Genomic DNA, 20960 nt, shown 5'->3' with positions numbered 1-20960 from the left:
TGCTACTATTTCTGAGGATCAGATAATGGGCTCCACACATTTAGGAGTGAGTCTGGTTACCTTATATGCATCACACAGACCCAAACTTTGCCTGCATCGTTTTGGAGGATGGGCACCAGTAATGATGGTGATATGCTATGCATAGATTGTCGAAGGCACAAGTGGCACTTCTACTGGGAGTTAGGTGGCTGTGAATATCTACACCTCAGTAAATTCCCTGCTCTCATGATTCTGCTGCTGTTCTTAATTTTCATGTTCTTTTCTTTTAGGATCGCTTATATTTTGTGATGGAATACGTGAATGGCGGGGACTTAATGTATCAGATTCAACAGGTTGGCAGGTTTAAAGAGCCCCATGCTGTGTAAGTTCAATATCCAGTGTTAACATTCATCCTTGGGCGGGAGGGGGAGTATTTCATGGGTCTGTGGAGTGTATCTGCGGGTTTAGGATATGTGGTTCAATGTTCATGTTTTTGAGGGAGGAGACATGCAGAACGGGAGGGCAAGCAGAGGGACAGCAGGAATGCAAAGATGAAATGTTCCCGATCCAGCCCAATGGTCAGAAGTAATTGCAGAGAGCAGGTTTTATTGCCTCTTAGGCCTGAAAAAGCACCAGGGAGTGCCTCCAAATTTTTCTCTAATTAAGCGTTTTGAGAGGCTGCAGATGGGTTAGGTGAGCATCTCCCCCATGTTTGCTTGCTGGCAGTCAGAGGGCTGCTGAGCCTGGGCCTCGGCCGGCTGTTGGCCTGTGTGTGTCAGAGAGCTGCAGAACTTCTTACAGAGCAAGGAGATTTCACACGTGTGTGTCCCAGGCCAGCCCATCTATTGCCCAGACTGGAACCCCTCAGTGGGGAAATCTACACTGATGAAGCTCATGTCTAAAAAGAGGCTCCCCTAGGGTTTGACTTTAAGCTACAGCATAACGTGCCACTGGCATGGCGTTGCCTTGTGCTCTTGTCGCTGCCTTTCCTTTGCCAGCATTGCTGGTCGCCAGGGAGTTTGTGGGTGAGCAGGAATTCCTTCTGCAATTAGCACTCTCCTCTCCGAAACAGTCTGCTGCATCTGCTAGATGAACTCAGCCCACAGTTCTTGATCCCACCAATGGGGATTTTCAAGGCTGGTTTCTAGTCATGATCCGGTAAGGAGGAGCAGAGTGGATGACGCCTTTGGAGCAAATAGTGTGACTTCCCGTCGGGAATAGGCTGTGCTCAGTGGGGAGTGTCTGATGTGTGTCTGGGTCAAGATCACCTATCCCAAGTTCCTGAAGTTACACCCCTAAGTGCACATTTAGACACGTCAATCAGTGGCCTGAATCTCAAATGTGCTGAGCATGCAGCAGTTCCTGTTGATTCCAGTGCGTGGGAGACGTACTTTTGGAAAGAAGACCATCTTACGTGCGTGCTTTAACGTGGACTCAGGAGCCTAACTTTAGTTCTCCATTGTGTTTTAAACCTTGGCCCTAGATTATCACATACAAGGAGATTGCAAAGGCCTTCTAAGGAGTGGATTGCAAAGGCCTCCATGTCCCCACATTTCGGCAACCTGTCCTTTCCTTGAGCCACATCTCCATCCAGAGACCCTTGCATAGTGCTTCTCTCTGGCTAGCCAGCTGAGGCCCTCTGAGGGCAGCACAAAGGGCTCCTTTATAGGGAGGTGAAGATGCTGTCTGCGCAGCCCTCCCCCCAGCCTAGGGGCCACAATTGGATTCCCCCAGTTTTAATCCATTGACTAAGCAACTGTGCTATGATGTGTGTACGCAGTGAAGCTGTTCTGTCGAGTGGAACAAGCCATTCCTGTTGGGCTGGGTCTTTGCCATGGACCGTCTTGAGAGAGAGCCACAGTCTTGTGCTTTGGGATCCACAATGGAACGTGGTTTTAACGTGATTTCATGCTGGTAAAAGGTGCCAGAGGCTCCCTAGAATTTATAGATTTAGTAGAGCGCAGGCTGCAGGAATGGGAGCTTCCCCTCACACTGCCATGGAGACATGCCTCAATCCTGCCCTGGAGGGGCCATCCCTAGACATACAAGAGGAACAATCAGTCTTTGGCTGCTTTACTGCAGCTGCCAGCCAGGTGCTGATAGTGGCTTTGGTACCCGCTGACTATAATCTGGGCTGAGGATAACAAAATGTTTCACAAACCCACCAAATATGCTTTTTTTTATTTTATTTTATTTTATTTTAAGCAGCCTCTCTAGATATAGGCTGGGTTTAACTCAGCGTCCTTTCCAAAGGATCCTGTATAGTTCAGGCACAGTCCTCTGAGCACAGAATATTCTTTAACAGACGTTATCATTGGTTTCTTTATCTTCTTGGCCTCCCCATGATGACATGTAATTTTGTGTGTCATGTTCAATCACCCCATAGTAACGAACAGTCCTAGATCCTGACTCCTTTATTTTAAACGTGGAGATCTATGTAATCAGAAGTGACAGCCCCACACTAGCCCACAGCAACCTGGTCATGTGATTACCTGATCTGTGGCAGAGGAGAAGCTATGTCACTCTTGCATGATACTTGTCCAGTGTTTTTTCCAGGGTGCTTGCCTTTATCTTTTTGGGATGTAGGCCCAGTGTGTTTCATTTTGTGTAATTAGATTTGAAAACTTTTCATTTTAATTTATCTGCTTTAATTATCAGTATTCCTGTTAAATCTTTAATTTCAGATTCTATGCAGCAGAAATTGCTATTGGCCTATTCTTCCTGCAAAGCAAAGGCATCATTTATCGGTAGGTGAACATATTCTCCCTCTCTCCCCTTCTAAAGAACTGGTGCAAAAATATGAGCCTGTTTATTACAATATCTGGACTTTGTGCTTAGGATTCAAGGACTCTTTTTGTGTCAGCTAAGTGACCTAGTAATCAGCACAGCAGCCCACTGCAGTGTCATGGAGCAGTTTGGCAGCTGTCCGTGGGGTATATGTGTAGTGAATAGAACTGGAGGCCTGTTAATGTTAGTGCTTTATGAGAGCATGGTTTTCTTTTACCCCGGTTTTGTAGGGAAGAGAGCTCATAAGAGTGATTTTGATTTTTTTTCCTGCCTTCCTGTTTTACATTTCTGTTTGGACAACATAAATCACAGCTGTGAGATGTGTATTTTACTAGGGAGCATTGTTTTCTCATCTTGGAGACTTTGTGAGTGCTTAGGAGTGGTTTGTCCTGAGACTTGCGGTATAAACCTGGCACTTACCGTTCCAATGCTTGCAATGTGAGTTACAACATTCTAGGTTAGCTAGATTCCTGGCAGTCCTGGACAGCACTCTGAGGCTTCTGGCCAGGCACTGAAACTAGCCATCGCTCTTTCACGTGCTGGAGTCTCCACAAGACCCAAGGTAAAGCAGAACATCCTTAATGAATGTCAGATGTCATTAACTGCCCGTGAAGGAGAGTGCTGACTGCACTAGTGTAGTCATGAGTTACTGAACACTCTGCCCCAAAGACGAAAGCAGTCGGGACAATGAGACATGAGGGACACTTTTTTTTGCCATTGGCAGTTGCAGAGAGACATTGTAAGTTCACTAATACTTTGTGCTGCTTCTCCCTATAAAATTGAATGCAGCCTTTTGTTTATCTGTCCTTGTCCAATCCAAATTCTAAGTACCATTGCCATAGTTAGTGAGGTCGAACGAAAAGTGAGCAGCTGTAAATTGTGATAGTCCCACTATTGCACTTTCACTGAATTGACCAAGTTGCTGAGCTGAGGAAGTGCGTAAAATATAATTTTTGCTTATGAAACGATCTTGGCTCCAAATAGCTAAATCTAATTTCTCCATGAAGTGGGTTGCAACACTGAATGTTGAATTGTCCATCCCAAGCCTTTATACTCTTTCCTTGGTGTCCCTTTCCATGTCACTGCAGGATTAACACACTCTCACTCCTGGTCTCCCCGTCACTCTGCGCTCCTCAGACATTTTTGTGATTACACCAGGGAAACCAGCTCATGACATCTTCGTTCCTTCCGAGCTGAGTCATGATACATGGTTTCAGTTAACTGGGGAATCTGTAGTCCAGAGCTCTTGTATTATCTCTTCGCCATAATTCTGGTGCATTCACTCAGTCAGAGGCGGGATGAACCTTTGTACATGTGCCAGAGGCTCTGCCACTGAGACTCAAGTTAGTGGATGAAATGTATGCATGATTGTGTTTATGCTGGAGGCCAGTTGGCTGCTGGGTGAGAAGCCAAAGAGGGAGAGGAGTTTAGCTGCTGGTACTAAAATATTAGCTGGAGGGAAATCAAGGAGGGGCAAAGGGTTTATTTCCACCCTAACTAGTGGTTATTTTCCAACCTTCCTTTTCCAGTAGACCCTACTGTAGCTTGTGTTAGAAGTGAATATGGGTAACTTGCGTTAGAATAGCGGATCCAGAGCATATGACAGAGGTATTGTGAAAAGGGACAACCAAACCATGAACTTAAACAAAAACACCTTTACAGAAACTCAGGTGATTGTCTGCCTTCTTTTTGAACAACAGCAATTCTTCTCCTGGTTGGGGGCTCTGGGCTAGATCTTTAACTGGCCTAACTCTCCATAGCTCTATGAAGTCCATGGAGCTATGCCTGTTTACATGAGATAAGAATCTGTCCCTGTCTATCAAGCTGGTTGACATTAACTTCATGATGTGCCCTCAACTTCAGCTCTTTGGTGTATGATTTCCGTTACCCCGTTAAAGAGATTTGCGGCCTTAGGCACAACTTCATAAATCTTGATAGCAGATGGGAATTGACTCAGAGCTCATAGTTTGCGTCATGACAAACATACCACTAGGTTACCGGCCTGATGGCCTTGCTGTACCCTGTGGACAGAGATACAGCATATACACCCTTACCCCAAACAGAGACCTTTGGCTTATTGTACAGGACATAAACAAGAAAATAATAACACAGACCACATAGTTGTCTGGTAATTACAAGGGGTTCCACTTATACTTGAAATACTGAACATTCACTGGAAGGCAACCCTCCAATTCTTTCTTTTAGTGTAACCCACTGGCCGCATCTTAGCTGACACTGGAGAACTGACCCAGGGATCTCCAGAGTTGACGGCATGAATCTCTACAGCTAAAGCTAAAGAGCCTGGAGCTGAGAGGTGTAGCAGACTCATATCTTCTGTGGGTCAGGCACAGAGGCCTGTTGTGTTACATTAGGAAGAGAAGTTTAGATAATGCTAGAACCTTTCCTGACTTGGTACCATCTACCTTTTGGTTACGTGTGAACTCCAAATACACTTTGAGGTGCATAGAAATAAAGATGGAAAAATGATCTATGAAGTCAATCTCCCTGCTAGTGCAAGATTGTTCTGTACAGTATATTTTCCAGTGTGTTGTCCAGCCTGGCGTTTATGTGGAAGATTTCACATATAGGTTTATGCCTAGATTTCATTCTGAATCATTATCCCCAGGACGTCTTCCTACAAAGAGTGTATGTGTGAAGGAGAGCCCTTTGCCCGAATGAGCTTGGATGCAGTTCTGTTGGCTTTCCTTACTACATCCTTTCAATTTTACCCTTCTGTGTAACAGTTATTTTACTATCCTGCTGTAGAGACCTAAAGCTAGACAACGTGATGCTGGATAATGAGGGGCACATAAAGATCGCGGACTTCGGCATGTGTAAGGAGAACATCTGGGACGGAGCAACTACCAAGACCTTTTGCGGCACTCCTGACTACATTGCACCCGAGGTGAGGGAATGAGATGCGCAGCAGAGGCTCCTAGCTGATGGGTTTTCAAGGATAAAAATATCTTATGGAAATATGTATTTCATAAAACACCTTTTGCTTCTGTGACCAAGGTTTGAATGGATACAGGCAGAGAAAACACAATAGCTTCAGTGGCTTTTGTCACTCAGTAGATGCATTGAATAGCTTTTGTCATTAGCCCTCCAACAATCATTGTCAGTTGACAGCATTTCCTTCAGAGATGCCTGTGTGACTGAGTCTGGAGGTGGCTTGAGTTTTTCAAACCGGAGATGAGAGCGATCCCTCTAAGGCCAGCTGGAGAATGCATGCAAACCAAAACGGGCACCAGAGCTAACTGGGAATTTTCCCTTGGAATGATTTTGCAACAAAATGTGCAGTTTCTACAAAGTTTAAATTTTTGGTGGAAAAATTGATTTTTTTCTATTTGGAAAATCAAAATAAAATATTTCATTTAGGATTGGTTTGACCTGATTTGGAATATTTCATTTTTTTTAACAGACCCAAAATGATCTGTTTCAAATTACTTTAATAAAACGTAAACTACACTTTCCTATTATGACACATTGCCTTATGGGAGCTGTACTTCTGCCCTCTTCTCTCCAAAAGGTGGGGCTCCCAGTAGGACTACATCTGCCGTAAGGCAACGTGCAGATTTCATTCTGGCCAAGCTGTGTGGTGCATCATGGCAGTCCCGTGACTCTGGATACATTGTGAGGAATGTCCTCAAGCCGGAAGCTGGGGTCAAAGGTGAAAATGAAGGCATTGTGCTGCCAAACTACAACTCCCATAAGGCAATGGGTTACGATAAGAAAATACAGTTTTTAAGGTTGAAATGACTCAAAACAATGCATTTTTGTGTCATTTCAAAAAAACTGAAATAAAACATTTTGATTTCAGGAAAGTCTAAATGTTTTGTTTGGATCAAAAATATTTCAACACTTCAAAGTCAATTCCCTCCCCCTCCCCCCTCGCGAATTTCCCCTATAAGGAAAATTTTTACTTCCCATCTCATAGCGGGACGAATTCCACTGTTGGAATGTCAGAATTCCCTGCAGGAAAGAAATTCTCTGTTTTGCTCAGCTCCCACAGGGGCCCATCACTGTGTCTGGCAGGCTCTGGCAGCTGGGCTTTGTCACCCAGGACTGTACTGAACATTCACCCATTTAAATATTCCTGTGGTCCGGGCTGCTTCTCCCACTGACCCCAGCAGCAGCAATTAGCTATTACTATTATGTTTGCCTACCAGCAGCAAGGAAGCCAAAGGCCTGTCAGTCAGAGCTAATATCTGAGCATCAGTCCACCCACTTCCTTCCCAGCTCGCTGTGACCTGCAGGCAAGGAGTTGCTTCCATTCTCTGCACTCATTCCAGCTTTTCAGTGCCCTCTTCTAGCTGCTGGAGGGTAAGGGAAGGCAGCAAGGAGAAATCCTTTACTGCAAAGACCCTGCTCACAACTTTAAGGGGTTCCAGACAAACAGGAGGGAACCAGCGAGAAGATTCTCTCCCACTCCGTCAAACCACCTTCTCAAGGGCTCAGCACGGGTTGTTGGCTCTAAATCAATCCCCTTCCTCTAGACACAGAGAGCTGTTGCCATCTCCATTTCCATGCAGCACGACTGGGTCTCTGTGCCTGTTGGCCAGCCAGCTTGAGAGCTCTGGACAGAGACCCAACAAATGCCATGGCCCCCTTAGTAAGCTATGTTCTGCTGGCCTCCCTGGGTTTCTGGCTTGGGGATCAGTATCTGGGGTGCAGTCTCTGCCCCTCCCCTGACAGCCCAGTTTGTTCCCCATCATCATTCCCCTTCCAGCCCAGTGGAATGTGGTGTCTAGTGGAGTCATCCTTGCTGCTGGGGATACGGGTACTAATCTGCCTATAAATGTGGTCTGGATCTCTCTGCACCCCTTCTCCAGCGCCCCAGGAGCTCTTCTCCCCACACCCAGACTCCCTCTCACTGGGGTGGGGCAGCAGGGTTCCTCTGACTCGGGGGGCCGCTCCTTCTCCGTCTTCCCCTCCTCATGTACGCTCTCCTGCTGGGTTCTGGGGGCAAGGCTACTCTGTCTCCAGGCCGTACTCCTCTCCCAGGACCACTCCTCATAGGGACCTGTCTCTGTCCCTAGCAATTCTGCTTCTGTGTGTGTGTGTAAGAGAGATCCCTGTTCCCGTGTCCAAATCTTCCATGGAGAGCCCACTCACCATCATCCCAGCCCTGGGGGCATGTGCCCTGCCCATTCATTCACAGCTAAGAGCCAGCAGTGTGTTAGAGCAGCAGCACTGCAGCATGTAGGTTGACAGTTCAAGACTGCCTGAGACGTTTCTAGTGAATACACTCTGACCAGAGAGGCAGGTTCCCCTTCCTAATGGCTCCCTCTTCTATGTCAAGGAACCTGGTCCAGGAATCTGCAGGACAGCTCAGTAGCCCCGTCGCTCCATAAGGCCTTTCCTCTCTCAGGGAGGCCGACGAGGACTCTGTCCCTTTCACCGCTTTGGCTCAGGGTGCAGGAGGATAGAAACTGTTGGCCTTCACAAGGCCCGGTTCGCAAGGTGTTAAATATACAGAAATTCTCCCCTTCATTCGGTCTGGGGAATTCCTGCCTTCCCCAGGCTCTTCCCATTCTACAAGGCCCCGGGATAAGTGCTGTCTTAAAGCAAAACCCCCCTTCTTGTTATGGGGCTGCTCTGAGCAGCCTCTGGGGGCGGCATTCATAAGCTCCCAATCTGGTTCTACACCCACGATCCTGGGAACCCTATTACATTGTCTCCTTCTGGCCAGCCCACTGGTGCGACTGTGCAGCCACCTGTCTGGGTGACAGCTCCCTTTGGTCTGCTCTCTTTCGTACGGTTGGGTATGCCTCTTGATTTGACTGCTTTCCAAGTACTCACAGAAATGCTGAGTCCCCATTGCCAATCTTTGCCAGGTGGGGAATCCGTATGTTGTGTTTTCCTACCTGGGTGGTGAAGTCATTTCTGCCTCCCGACCCCTTGAGTGCAGAAATCGAGTCAAAGATCTATGTCCTCTTAGATCGTGGTTTCTCATGATTGGACAAGGCTCCATCTCTCACCTGCTCCTGAGATTTCTCACTGGAGCTCACATTTGGAGCAGACTGGCCTCAGAGGGCAGAAGCGTCTGTTTCTGAAATCTGTAAGGTGGCCACCTGGTCCTCATCTTTATTTGGCCTGACCTGTTGGATCTGCCCTCATTTGCTGATACTTTGTTGCCCGTTAAAGCTTCCAGGACTTCTGTAAGGTAAAGCACCTCCATCCGCTCACTGCTTGCAACATGCATTGTTTGTAAATGGTGTCACTGGATTGGATGGGAAAAGAGGGACGTCCGATAAGGGAGAACTACTCACCAATAGGTTTTCTGGCTGTAGTCAGCCCTTCTTGCATCCCAGCCTTGACGGAGGGTTATCTCCCTGTCCTTGTACTGGAAGTCTCTAGTTGGAATGCAAGTGGGTGGGCAGCATATCACTGGCCTTGCCTGACTGATCAGTTTCCTCATTGCATCTCATAGAGAGAATTACCAGTGCCTAATTTTCCCTTATCAAAATAATCCTGAGACATCCCCGTCCTGTTACTCGCAATGAGAGACTGCAGGTGTTCCGAAGTAACTTTATAGCAGTGTCTCCAAACTGTTCACTATCTTAATGCTCGTGTCAGCTTATTACTTTAACAACTGATGGCCTTGCGTGTGACGAATTATGTTTGAAGTACCGCCTGGGGGTATCTTAGCCATTTATTTAAGGTAGCCAATGTTGCGCTTGCTCGTAAATACCTGTCTCCTTAATAAAACAAAAAACAAAGAAATTTTCTTGTGTTCTGCCTGAATGCTCAGCAATGAAACATTAGTATTTACCCATTGAAACATTTTAAGGAAATAAATCCCCTTCAGATGCATGTCAGATTATGTCCCAGTGTTCTAAACTGCTTTGTGTTTCGTCTCAGCCAGGGAGCTATTTAATTACTAGCCCAAACGTGTGTTATGTAGCCTCTGTGTATTAAGAGTAGTAGCTCTGTTGCTATGGGTGATTAATACTCCTTCAAAGCAGGACAAATGACCATGTCCTTTGGTAGTCAACTGAGCATTATCACTTAAGCATTTATTTTCCTTGGTTTAATTTGTTTTTTCCAATAGAAAATCAGAGAATGGGAAATTAGGATGCAAATTGCTAATGGATTCAGGAATAGTATTATTATTTACCCGTTTGATAGTGCTCTTTACCTGTAGATCTCAAGGCAGTAAGTAAATTTATCCCCATTTCATGAATGGGGAAACTATGCACATGCACTTGGCCAACATCACACAACTGTTCAGTAGGAGAGCCAAGATTAGGACCCAAATTCCAAAGCAGTTCCCTCTCCACTAGGCTCTGCTGCCTTCCATTAAGAAGCTGAAAAAACATCCTGTGATTTGCTTGACCCATTTGCTGGGGCTCTGTTATAAGGTACAAGTCACTCTGATATCTAAGGGACTGCAGTGAGTATGAATGACCATCACTGGTACAGTTTCCTGTGAAGAGAGAGTGCTGTTTAGTGGTTGTTTTTGCTGGTGTTTTATTTACAGACATCAGTTTCCTAGAAGGTTTTTTTGTTTGGCTGTTTTATTTAATATTTTTTATTCTTAGAGGACTTTGGTGTGAACAGTTCACCCCTGAATTTTCCAGGGCATTGGCAAATCACCAAAAACCAAGTGAAAGGAACACTAAGTGAACTAGAAGTCATGGAAATTCAGAGCTGAAACTTGGCGTCAGATCTCAGTAGTTCAACAACACTGAAAGGAAAAGGAACGGTCCCCAATTCAACAAGCCATGTGCCTGATTTTAAGCACATTGCTCCTGTATTTACAATCAGACACGTGTGTAAGTACTTTGCTGAATCAGGGCCCTGTGAAGTTAAGGACAGCATATCAGCACTGGTTTTTTTTCTTAACTGAATGTCATTGCTTTTGTACGTTTAAAGTAGGCTCTTAATAGGTCATTTGATGAGACCTGTGATTTAAAGACTGAAAACACCTTAGTTTCCTGATGGGGCAGTAATGGATCGTGGTAAGAGGCCATAATTAGGCTCTGCGTCGTACACCAGAGTGGTAATTTTGGAACGGTTCTGATCCATTAGGGAGATAGGATTGGCCATATATTGTTTATCTGAACCCTGCCCCGTGAGCCTCTTGTATGTAGTCAGGTCCTTTCCAAACTATCGGAAGAGAGAAGCTCTTGTTATAACCTGCTCCATTTCATGGCTATAATCAAATGCAAATGGCTGTTTGCATTATGGAAGGTTGACAGAGTAATCTGAAAAATAACCAGTTGCCTTTTGTTCTTTGGGGATGTTGTTCTCTGAGGGAGGGGGAGGTGGAATGTGCCAGGGTTTTCTCTTTATGTAGGAGAGAAATAAGGCTTCATGTGGGCTCAGATGTCTGTCTGTGTGGATCAGATTGCAGGATTGGGGCCTCAGTCAAATGTAGGGGGTGGGGAGGTGGGAACAGAAAGAAAAACCTCTTGGAGATGAACTGAATCACTGTGTGTATATTTTACTGTGATTAGCATGTGATTTGCATTCATATTTGAATATATGAATCTATTCAGAATAGAATTCTGTAATTAGGATGAATAAATTGTGTAATTGTTCTGTGTTAAGTAACAGATGGCACAGCCTAAGGCCTGTCAAACTCTGTACGCTGAAATGAGGCCCAGCAGCTAAGCAAATAAACTGGGGCTTGAGAGAGCCCTTCAGAACACAGATTCACTCTTTGCCGAAGCAAGGTTCCTTAGATTCACGTTTCCAGCCTGGTTATAACTGTGTGCACACATGTGCTTGGGTTTTCTTCCTGCTTCTCTCTTGGTCAGTGGTACCCAAGACTCGAGTGACCTCCTCATTTGAAAACGGGAAAATAAAATGACAGAAACATGGACTCTCCCAATCTCCCCCGTATGCATCGTTATTCAGACAGAGCTGGACCAGCTGACTCAGTAGCTTGGTAGAACAAATGGTGTTCCTCCTTCTCTCCTTCACTCTCAAGAGGGCTGATTGCTGGAGTAGTTTCTTCCCTTAAAAGGCTGGGAAATCAAAACACATGCTAGTAACACCACAGTTTGGCTGGAAATGTCCCGGTTGTGCAGCGGGATTGTACATTAGCTTTTTCTATGGTAAAGACACACAATCAATGCTGGTGTGTCTAAATTGGCCTTTCATGTGGGCAAGGTACTTTGTTCATTTGGGGCTTAATCACACAAGCCAATGAGTATTCTGACCCTGAGCCAGCAAAGCCCTTAGAGCATGTGCTTAAATTTAAGTACGTGAGCAATCCCATTAACTGTGATAGCCTGGGCTCTTATTCAAGATACTGTGAAGCGACTTAGGCAGTTCACAATCTTGAAACAAGTCTGAAGTCCGCTAGTGATCAGGCAGATTGCTAATGGTCTGAGTACTGTGCAGGGACACGCATTTCTGGAAACAGTTTCTGGTCTGCTCCTAATGCAGGAATACTGTACTTACTAGCAATGTCTGCATGCATAAAGCATAAATTATGGTGCAATATAACTGCCTCTATTTTTGAAGAATGTGAAATGGAGAAGGCTTATTTAGGTCAAGTGGGACTTTCTCATGATCTGGTGGTTTTTTCTCCACTGAACAACTTTGATATCTAAGTGGCATTTCTCTGAAAGCAGCATTGTAACTTAAACCTTGCCATACACTGGAACAATTTTTGAGCTTTCAATTTATTTCACTAGAAGGAGAGTTTCTTTGTGCTAGACATTACTCCAGTTGGGTTTAGTGACTGATGGCTGTTCATGATGTAGGAGAAATTAAACCAAGCTGTGTGCGAAGGTGGTAAGTGATCTTGCTGATTTCACTGCAAGGTTGTATAGACTGTGATTTCACTGCTACAATTTTTCACAAAAAGAGCCTTGCAAAAAAATGTGAAATGTCATGTTCTGAGGCAAGAAATTGACCTTTATTCCAATGAAATTTTGACTCTTGAAATTTCAAAATGGTGTTCAATTGAAAATTGTGTTGTTATATCCATTTTATCTCCAAAATGGTCAGATTTGTAAGGAAATGTGATGCTGCACAGTTGTAGGAGCTTTTTTTTTCTTTTTCTTTTTTCTTTTCTGGAAGTTTGAGCTATTTTATGAAATAAAAATGCAATCTAATAGCTTCAAATATTGAGATTTTTAATTACTAAAATTTCATAAGCCCTTTTGAAAGATATACCTCTACTGAATATACCTAGAGGGCCAAATTGTGTACTGTGACACCAGAGCAATTGTAGAGAAATCAGTGGAATTAATCCAGTTTTACACCAGTGTGAATGAGAGTACAATTTGGCCTAATGTTTCTGCTTGAAACAATGTTGTATCTGTAGCGATGAATCTGAGGGGGGAAGAGAGCAGGGGGACTCTACAGTTGTGAGCAAACCTGATCACTCTGATTGATCGCACTATTGTTCTCTCTTGTCACGCATTGACTTTTCAGGCAGTATCTCAATTTACCTGGCTTCTTAGAGCTGAAGCTCATAGCAGGCTGTATTTTAGACACCATGTGTTCTGTATTTTTATATATATATATATATACACTAGCTGAAAATTCAGTGTGAATGTTTTGTTTTTCCTGATGTCATACATATGCCATGTTAACAAGTGCTGTGCAATGCCTGACTTGCAAAGGTGCTGAATACCGCTACTGTCTATTTCAACAGCAGCTGCAAGTACTCATCACTTCTGAAAATCTGACCACAAATAAATATCCCTGTCCTTTTGACCTGGACCAAGGCTTGGAATTATTTTGCATTGTGCCAACAGGCTAATATTTGAAGCGTTGTCATCCTGCTGTTTTTGTTGTTTTTAGATAATTGCTTATCAGCCCTATGGGAAGTCGGTGGATTGGTGGGCATTTGGAGTTCTGCTCTATGAAATGTTAGCTGGCCAGGTAATTGAATTTTAATTGATTCCCATGGGATTTTGTTAAATTCCATTGTGAGCAGCTGTTGAAGAGCAATTTGTTTGGTCACCAGCAAACAAGGGAGGACGGGGGGAGTGCTATGTGCTTTGTGCAGTGCTGGGGATCAAGCCTTGTGGATCACAGCCATGGGGAGAGGTTGCCAATCTGAAAGAGATCAGTCATGAAGCGCCCAGAGAAATGAAAGGCAGCTGACTTCCTGCCTGAAGATCATAGACACAAACATTATTCCAAAGACAATGACATGCCACTTAACCTGTCATCTTTCTCTTCCTCCCTAGGCGCCCTTTGAAGGGGAAGATGAAGATGAGCTTTTCCAGTCCATTATGGAGCACAACGTAGCCTATCCCAAATCCATGTCCAAGGAGGCTGTGGCAATCTGCAAAGGGGTAAGGGGCAGCCTTGGCTTTTTGGAGGGGGCAAAGAACGTATGGCTTGGTTTTAATGCAGCGAGGTGCAGAGTTGTACATGCAGCTGTGTGCCTGACTCAGTGCGCGTTCCCTACAGCTGCTGTCACACATTGTGGGACCGCCCATACAAATGGGTAGTAATAGCACAGGCCAGTGTTATTGGGCTCAATACAGGAGTAACAGGATGAAATTCCTTGGCCTCTTGTAGACAGGAAGTCAGACTAGATGATCCCATGGTCTGTTCTGGCCTTTAAAACCTATGAGTAAGTGCATGTGCCAAGAAGCTGTAAAATGGGCCGTCCTGCTTGCTTCCCTCTCAGGCAGTAATACTGCAGCCCTCTGGAGTTTTGCATCCTGTGGCCGCTCTCCGTGACAAAACTGTGGCGCTAACATCTCTGCAGCCGGGGTGAAATACACCTCTACCCCAATATAGCACGGTCCTTGGGAGCCAGAATTCCCTACTGCTTTATAGGTGAAACCCCATTATATCGGGGTAGCGGCGGCAGGGCTCCAGCGGTGATTTAAAGGGCCCTAGGCTCCCTGCAGCAGCTGGAGCCCCGGGCCCTTTAAAGCGCTGCCCGAGCCCTGCTGCTGGAGCCCCGGGATTATCGCGCTATATGCGAACCCGTGTTGTATTGGGTCGCGTTATATCAGGGTAGAGGGTACTGCCAGTGAGTGTGCTGCCGTGGATTTCAATGGGATCCATGTTCATGCTGCACATTAAAGCATAAGGGGTCTAGGGGCTCACCTTGCCCTTGGAGGGCACTAGGCAGTGCTGTATATTTAGTGTCCAGTTGCCAGCCATTTTGAACACCTGCAGCAGAGAGATTGTGCCACCGTAATGTGCATCTTCCAGCCCACCCCTCCCACTGGTCAGGGTCAAAGATTGAGCCCCTTCCCCGTTCTGTGCAGGAGGGAGAGCGTGCCTCAGAAAGCAGCTGTGTTCCCCTTCCCTTCCCTGGTGAGTTACTGTGTGTGGACATTCCAAAGAGGGGCCCTGGCACCTCCCTGGGAGGAGGCAGACTCCTTACGCTGCTGCTCCTCCTGCTGATGGGAAAACACAGCTGGGTGCTGCTCACATCTGCCCAGTGCAGCGTGGGCTGGGAGGGGAGCAGGGGCCACATGTCAAAGGGGAGCGTAGCGTACAGCCCTACAAAGGCAAAGCCGTGCCAGTTGCTAGGGTAGGTCCCCCAGCCCTGGGGGGTTTAACAAGAAGATCCATTCGGCTCTGGTGTGGGTGCCACAGGTTGTTTCCAGGCCAGCCTCTCCCGCATGGTGTGTCTCTGTTATTTCATGCCTGTCTTAAAGGATTTTAAATACCTGTTGGCTTTTTGTCCCATGTCGTCATGCTGCTGCTGTAGCTCAGGCAATGCTGGTGGGCGGTAGCACGGGTCAGCACGTGTTGGTTCGAGCCCAGCTCTGCACCCCCTTCACTCCCTTTCCATCAGCCCGAGCTGTGCCTTTGGGGCCAACTGTCCAAGCCAGTTTCCAGAGCTCTGCCCATATGCTGGCTCTGATGTTGCTGCGCAGCTCTCCTCTCTAGGCCAGGCCCTCTGATACTGGTAGCACCCTGTGGCAAGAGAAATAAAGGTCAAACACCGGCCTGTGCTTAATCACTTTATTAATGGGTCTCCTCTCCTCTAAGCAGCTCCATCCCGTTTAGAAGCAGGACCAAACTTTATTTTCATGGCTGTCTTAGGTGCGATCTAAGCTACCACGTACTTTGGTATAACTTGCATCGCTCAGAGGTGTGAAGAAGCCACCCCCTGAGCGACGTGAGTTACAGCGACCTGAGCACCAGTGTGGACAGTGCTACCTGCCTCTTGCCAAGGTGGATTTATTATGCAAACAGGAGAGCTCTCTCCCATCGGCATAGATGTGCTACAGCAGTGCAGCTGCATTGGCACAGCTGTGCTGATGTAGCACTTCTCGGATAGCCCTTAGTGGCGGTACATGGACGTCAAAGGGCATGACCTCGCAGCTGAGCACGTGGGGGTGCAACAGTCTCCAGGCAGTACTTGGGCATGTCTTTGGGTTTGGGCTTCTGGCCTTCCAGATAAGTGGGAGTGGTGGGGATGAAGTGTGGAAGCTGATAGCAGGCACCAGACTTAGGACCATTTATCCAGAGGCCCCTTAACCACACTGAGTGGCAGCAGGGGCAGTTCATGTGTTTGTATTAGACATAAAACAATATCAGGGCCAGGATCTGGGAAACTTCATAATGACATTTCTAACTAATTTTAAGGTAGGAAGTAAGACCAGAATCCTGCAAATGTAAGTGCCCGTATATGTGTTTTGCGGGGTCAAGGCCTGATTTTACCTTGTCAAATGGCTTTTTAAATGAGCCCCTGTATGGAGCAGTGTACTGAGCTGGGAGCCAGCCCTACACAGACTTAAGTGCATGCCTAGTTTTATTTGCACCCTAAGTGATCAAAGAACATTAGAGTCTTGATGTGGATGTTTATTATTCAGGTTTGACTCCATTCCTCAGTCAGCTGTAGTCCAAGCTCCCCGATCATTAGATTATTGTGGAGGGTGCCTGCTTTGTTTTTAAAAAACTTTTTCTTTATTTGTTTTAAAAATTTTAAAAATGTCAAGCTGTCTGTAACTCAGAAAGTAGCATTTGCACCTGTTTGTGGATAATGACACAGCCTGTGATTGATTTTGCTGCTGCAGCATTGAGTAGCTCTCTTTCCCATTGCAGCAGGACTCGTAGCATGTGTTACCAATGGGAGTACTGGCTCTTTGGAGGGGAAAAGTTGAAGTGTTCCAGGTTTGAAGTGAGTCATAGAGAAGTGATTGTTTTCCAGGTCACTTGGCAGTCAATTTCAGTAAAAAGTAACAGTAAAGTCTGCATGTTAATTTAGAAGCTATCATATTAATCTGAGCGGGAGTTTCTGCCAACTTTTTGGTTTTTAGTGGGGGGAGGAGGAGGCTATTTCTCCAAGTCTGGCATTAATGAAGAGAGGAAGATGTTTTCTGGTGTTATGCTAAACATCATTATTCCCGCAGTGCTCCAGGGAGCAACGCTGGCGAGTGATTAGAGATTGGAGCAATGATAAATCTAGCTCTCTGCTGTATTTTCTGTCACATCAGTCAAAACCTGAATGCTGTAAATCGACAAGAAGAGACCATGATTAAAACATCTGCTGGATATAGCTGTAATGGTTTTTCTCACTTCTGGCAAATATGAAACTGCATGGAAGGAAATTTAACTATACATACAAGTCTGGTCTCCTTTGTAAATTCTTTTTTTTATCTTGTTTACTTTGTGTAGACAACAAAGTGCTGGTTCAATACATATAGTTTTCTGTACTAAAAAGATACAAGGGACATTGCATTTTTCTCCCATTATCCCCTGCTCCCTCACAAAAAAACGGACTGCAATGTTAAGAAGCCTCAGTAAGCTGAAAAGACAGACTTTGTCCAGACACGTTAGAGGGCGTGGTACCTTCAAGTTAATGATCATCTGAGTCTTGCTGTTTTTTCAGGAAAAAGTTTCATTAGCTAATATACAAAAACAACCCAATATCAATTCCGTGAAAAAAGCAATTGGAAAAAGCTCTGCATGTAAACATAAAAGGTTTTGTATACCTCAGCCAGGATTTCCAGGAACAATTGAAGGGGGATTTTGTTGTCCCTACACAATTTTACTCCTATGTGCTAGTGCCAGTCATCATTTAGTATGGTTTTAGATGTTGCTTTGGGAAGCCAGGAGATGGAAAGCAATTTGACACAGAAGGCTCTGTATCTGCGTGAGCCAAATGGTAAATGTTCATCAGAGGCACTCACTGGGAAACAAATGATATATTAACTGTGTCTTTGAGTCTTCATTAAAGGCCGCTTACTAGATCAAATGTAATAGTTCTTTCCCTATTAGAGTATCCAATGGGTCGGGGGTAGGGGTGTTTTAGGAGAAGAAACTGGTTGTTTTGCGGTGGGGGGAGGGAAGGGCAAGGCAGACATAGTAACAATTGGTTTTATTGTGCATAGCTTTCTTTGTGCAATCCATTCTTGCTAAAGAGACCAGAAATACTGGTTCAGCTATCAAAAGCCAGCACTCATTCTGGGCAGGTTCCTGCCATCAGACCTGTGTCCTAGATCAAATGACAGGTTGGTCTTCTATTCAGACTACCTGGCATGTAACAACTAAAAATATACCCCATCTCTTTTTGAGGGACACATTCTTGTTTGTGGCCCAACTGGTTTTCCTAAAGCCTGTATTTACTGGATCATGTGTGCATTAAAGCACTGGCATAAATATACACGGTTTTCATCCCATATGGAGACTTTTGAATGTGCCTGAACAAAGTCACTGTTTCCAGGTGAACAGATTGCCTGTGAATACCAGGTCCCTCTTGAATCTCTGTTGATAGCCATGGCATTTCCTGCCTTTGCTTTCTCAGTAAAATCTACAGGTATTTGTAGCGGTATTTTCAATAGCTCAGATGCCTGGGGGAGGAAAACATCATATAATATATAACTAGCACATTGTTTAGATCATTTTAGTGGTGTAATAGACACATCAGACTATTCCACATCCCACTACCCCTATGATCTATTGGTGACACGGATATTGAAGTAACACACAGTATCTGATATTTCCAATGGAATCTTTATCTTTTAATAACATTGATAAGCTGATAAAATGTTTGTTTTTTAATTTTTTTTGTGGGGGAGGGTTGTTTTGGGTTTTTAAGTTTTTTAACATCAGTTTTAAGTGACTCCGGTAATATGGGAAGATTGCCTGGTAGGATATGTCATCAGGGTGATGTGTTTGTGCCAGGCTGTGGTGACATGCTGAATGCCCTGGCACACTGCATGATGTAACACGCCAGTCCAACAACTCACTAAATCTGCAAGTGACAGTTCACAGCATTCTGGTGATGGTCAAAATTTTCCAAATTTTAAATTCTCAATGACCTATTTTTTGTCAAAAGTTCAAATTTTGATGGGGGAAAGCTCTGGGACAGTCTGTCTGATCTTAATGGTATCTTTGCTTTCCCTTATGGTTGATGGTTCGTCTCAGTTTCTGTTGTCCCAGTTTACAGGGACACAAGTTATTGTGACCATGTTCCAACCATGAGAATCTGGGAAACATACAGATCATGGCTTTCAGCTGTTTAGGCCTGTGGTTTTCTTTAAGTGAGGTTTCCCTTCTTTTTGTTATGTTTTGGGATAACTGACAGATCATGAAGACATTAGAGCTGCTCTCAGTAGGTAATGAATAGGCAATGAACATACAGTGGAGACAAATCCAGCTTTCAGAACAAGACACCATGGTACACAATAACTCTGAGTGGTAATCTCCATTTTAGGGACATGTCTAGTATATGCAATGAATTCAGTATGTTCCATGCATGTCATGTGAGCCAGACACTGAATTTAGAGAGGGGCAAAGATCTGTTCAAGCATTTCCACCTCTCAGTGGAGGATAATCTGCTTTAAACAAAGCCCTGAAAAATGTAGCTCCCTTTGCATCTCCATTGGCTAATCTTATTATAACTTGAGAAGTTAAGGCCCCAGATCAGCAAAACCCTTAGGTACTTGGTTAAGGACTTTGCTGCATTAGGACTTGAATCAGTAGAAGCTGACCACATAGTCAAGATACAAAATTGTTTTTTGTAGACTACATAATTGCTGCTTGAATTAACTCTTGAAAGGTACCATTGGCCTTGTATATGGATTGGTCTAATCCAGTCCTCTTCATCTACGGTGATGTGTTGTATTCACGGCATTAATGTAGAGATTAAACCAACTTCTTCCTATTATATACGCACAATGCCAAATGATTCTCTTCTATAAGTCAGGAGAATCAATCTGTAGGTTTCATGGGCTTCTGTATATCAATAGCAGATGGTGCCTTCATGCTAACATGAAGAATAAAAGCACAAAAGGAAACTGGAAGATTTAATTTCTGGGTGCATGTATCAAAAATACAGAAGAAGAACTGCATCACAATATAGCCCTGTGCAGCAATGCAGACAGGTACATCAAGTAGAAAATTAATCTTTTATAATTCATTCATCAAGGCAAGCTAGGGTGACCAGCTGTCCCAATTTTTATAGGGACAGTCCCAATTTTGGGGTCTTTTTCTTATATAGGCTCCTATTGCCACCCCACCCCCATCCCAATTTTTCACACTTGCTGGCTGGTCACCCTAAGGCAAGCTGTTCAGAATGTGGTGTGGATTTGTGTTAACTTTGGAAAATTGTGTGTTTAACAGGGAAATTTAAATTTAAATTGTGAAAATTTAAAGTTTAAATTTAAACTGTGTGTGTATCTGTGTCAGTGTGTGTGTCTGAAACAACTGCTACTAGAAAAACAGCAGGTAAATGGTAAGATTTTGGCTAGTAAAACCTAATTAGTAAATTAATGTAGGATATATTTACTGCTGTGTTTGAGAAGCTGACTATAAAACAACAGTAGGTGCAATGGAACAGATGCTAGTTCAAATCTTAATGTGTGCCCCTACAATAATCAAATTTTCTCTCTTAACTCATAGGTAGATTTTGTTTTAACATCCAGGTCCCAATCTAGAGAAATTTTAGCTCTATCAACAATTTTCTGATATCATGCATTGGAGAACGCTGACTCCAGTAGACAATGCATGGAATACTCAGCATTCAGTCTAATACCGGCTGTGGAAACACAACATCAGTTATTAGAACTACACAAAATCCACTCAGTGAAATTGAAAATTATCTCCATAATTCTTCAATGTTAAATCCTCTTGTGTGAGGAGAGCATGATAACTTGGTGTGTGAGGAAAGAGATAAGGGAAGTAAGGGGACTGTCGTGTAGGGAGGAACAGTGCTGAAAGGTGAGTGAGATTTCCATACAAACCCAAGTAGGCGTTGAAAAGCAGACATTTTGGCATTTAAATTGTGACCATCAGATTTTTGT

The 20960-nt window shown here is 44.5% G+C and overlaps 1 protein-coding gene across 6 annotated transcripts in view; it reads left to right on the top strand.

The window, feature by feature from the left end:
• The window catches only part of PRKCB (protein kinase C beta), a 273320-nt gene that overhangs the window by 220928 nt on the left and 31432 nt on the right, over positions 1 to 20960 (top strand). For all 6 annotated transcript variants that reach the window (XR_007776387.1, XR_007776386.1, XM_050968581.1 and 3 more), the window contains 5 exons: positions 270 to 361; positions 2664 to 2726; positions 5533 to 5671; positions 13534 to 13614; positions 13926 to 14033. Coding sequence is in view for 4 of the 6 variants with exons in the window: in XM_050968581.1 (XP_050824538.1) it covers positions 270 to 361; positions 2664 to 2726; positions 5533 to 5671; positions 13534 to 13614; positions 13926 to 14033 (483 nt within the window). In the remaining 2 variants the exon portion in view is untranslated. The remainder of the gene's footprint in view (positions 1 to 269; positions 362 to 2663; positions 2727 to 5532; positions 5672 to 13533; positions 13615 to 13925; positions 14034 to 20960) is intronic.

This window comes from Gopherus flavomarginatus, chromosome 9, assembly GCF_025201925.1.
Source record: "Gopherus flavomarginatus isolate rGopFla2 chromosome 9, rGopFla2.mat.asm, whole genome shotgun sequence".
Taxonomy (NCBI): Eukaryota; Metazoa; Chordata; order Testudines; family Testudinidae; genus Gopherus; species Gopherus flavomarginatus.
This window is presented reverse-complemented; position numbering and strand designations above follow the sequence as displayed.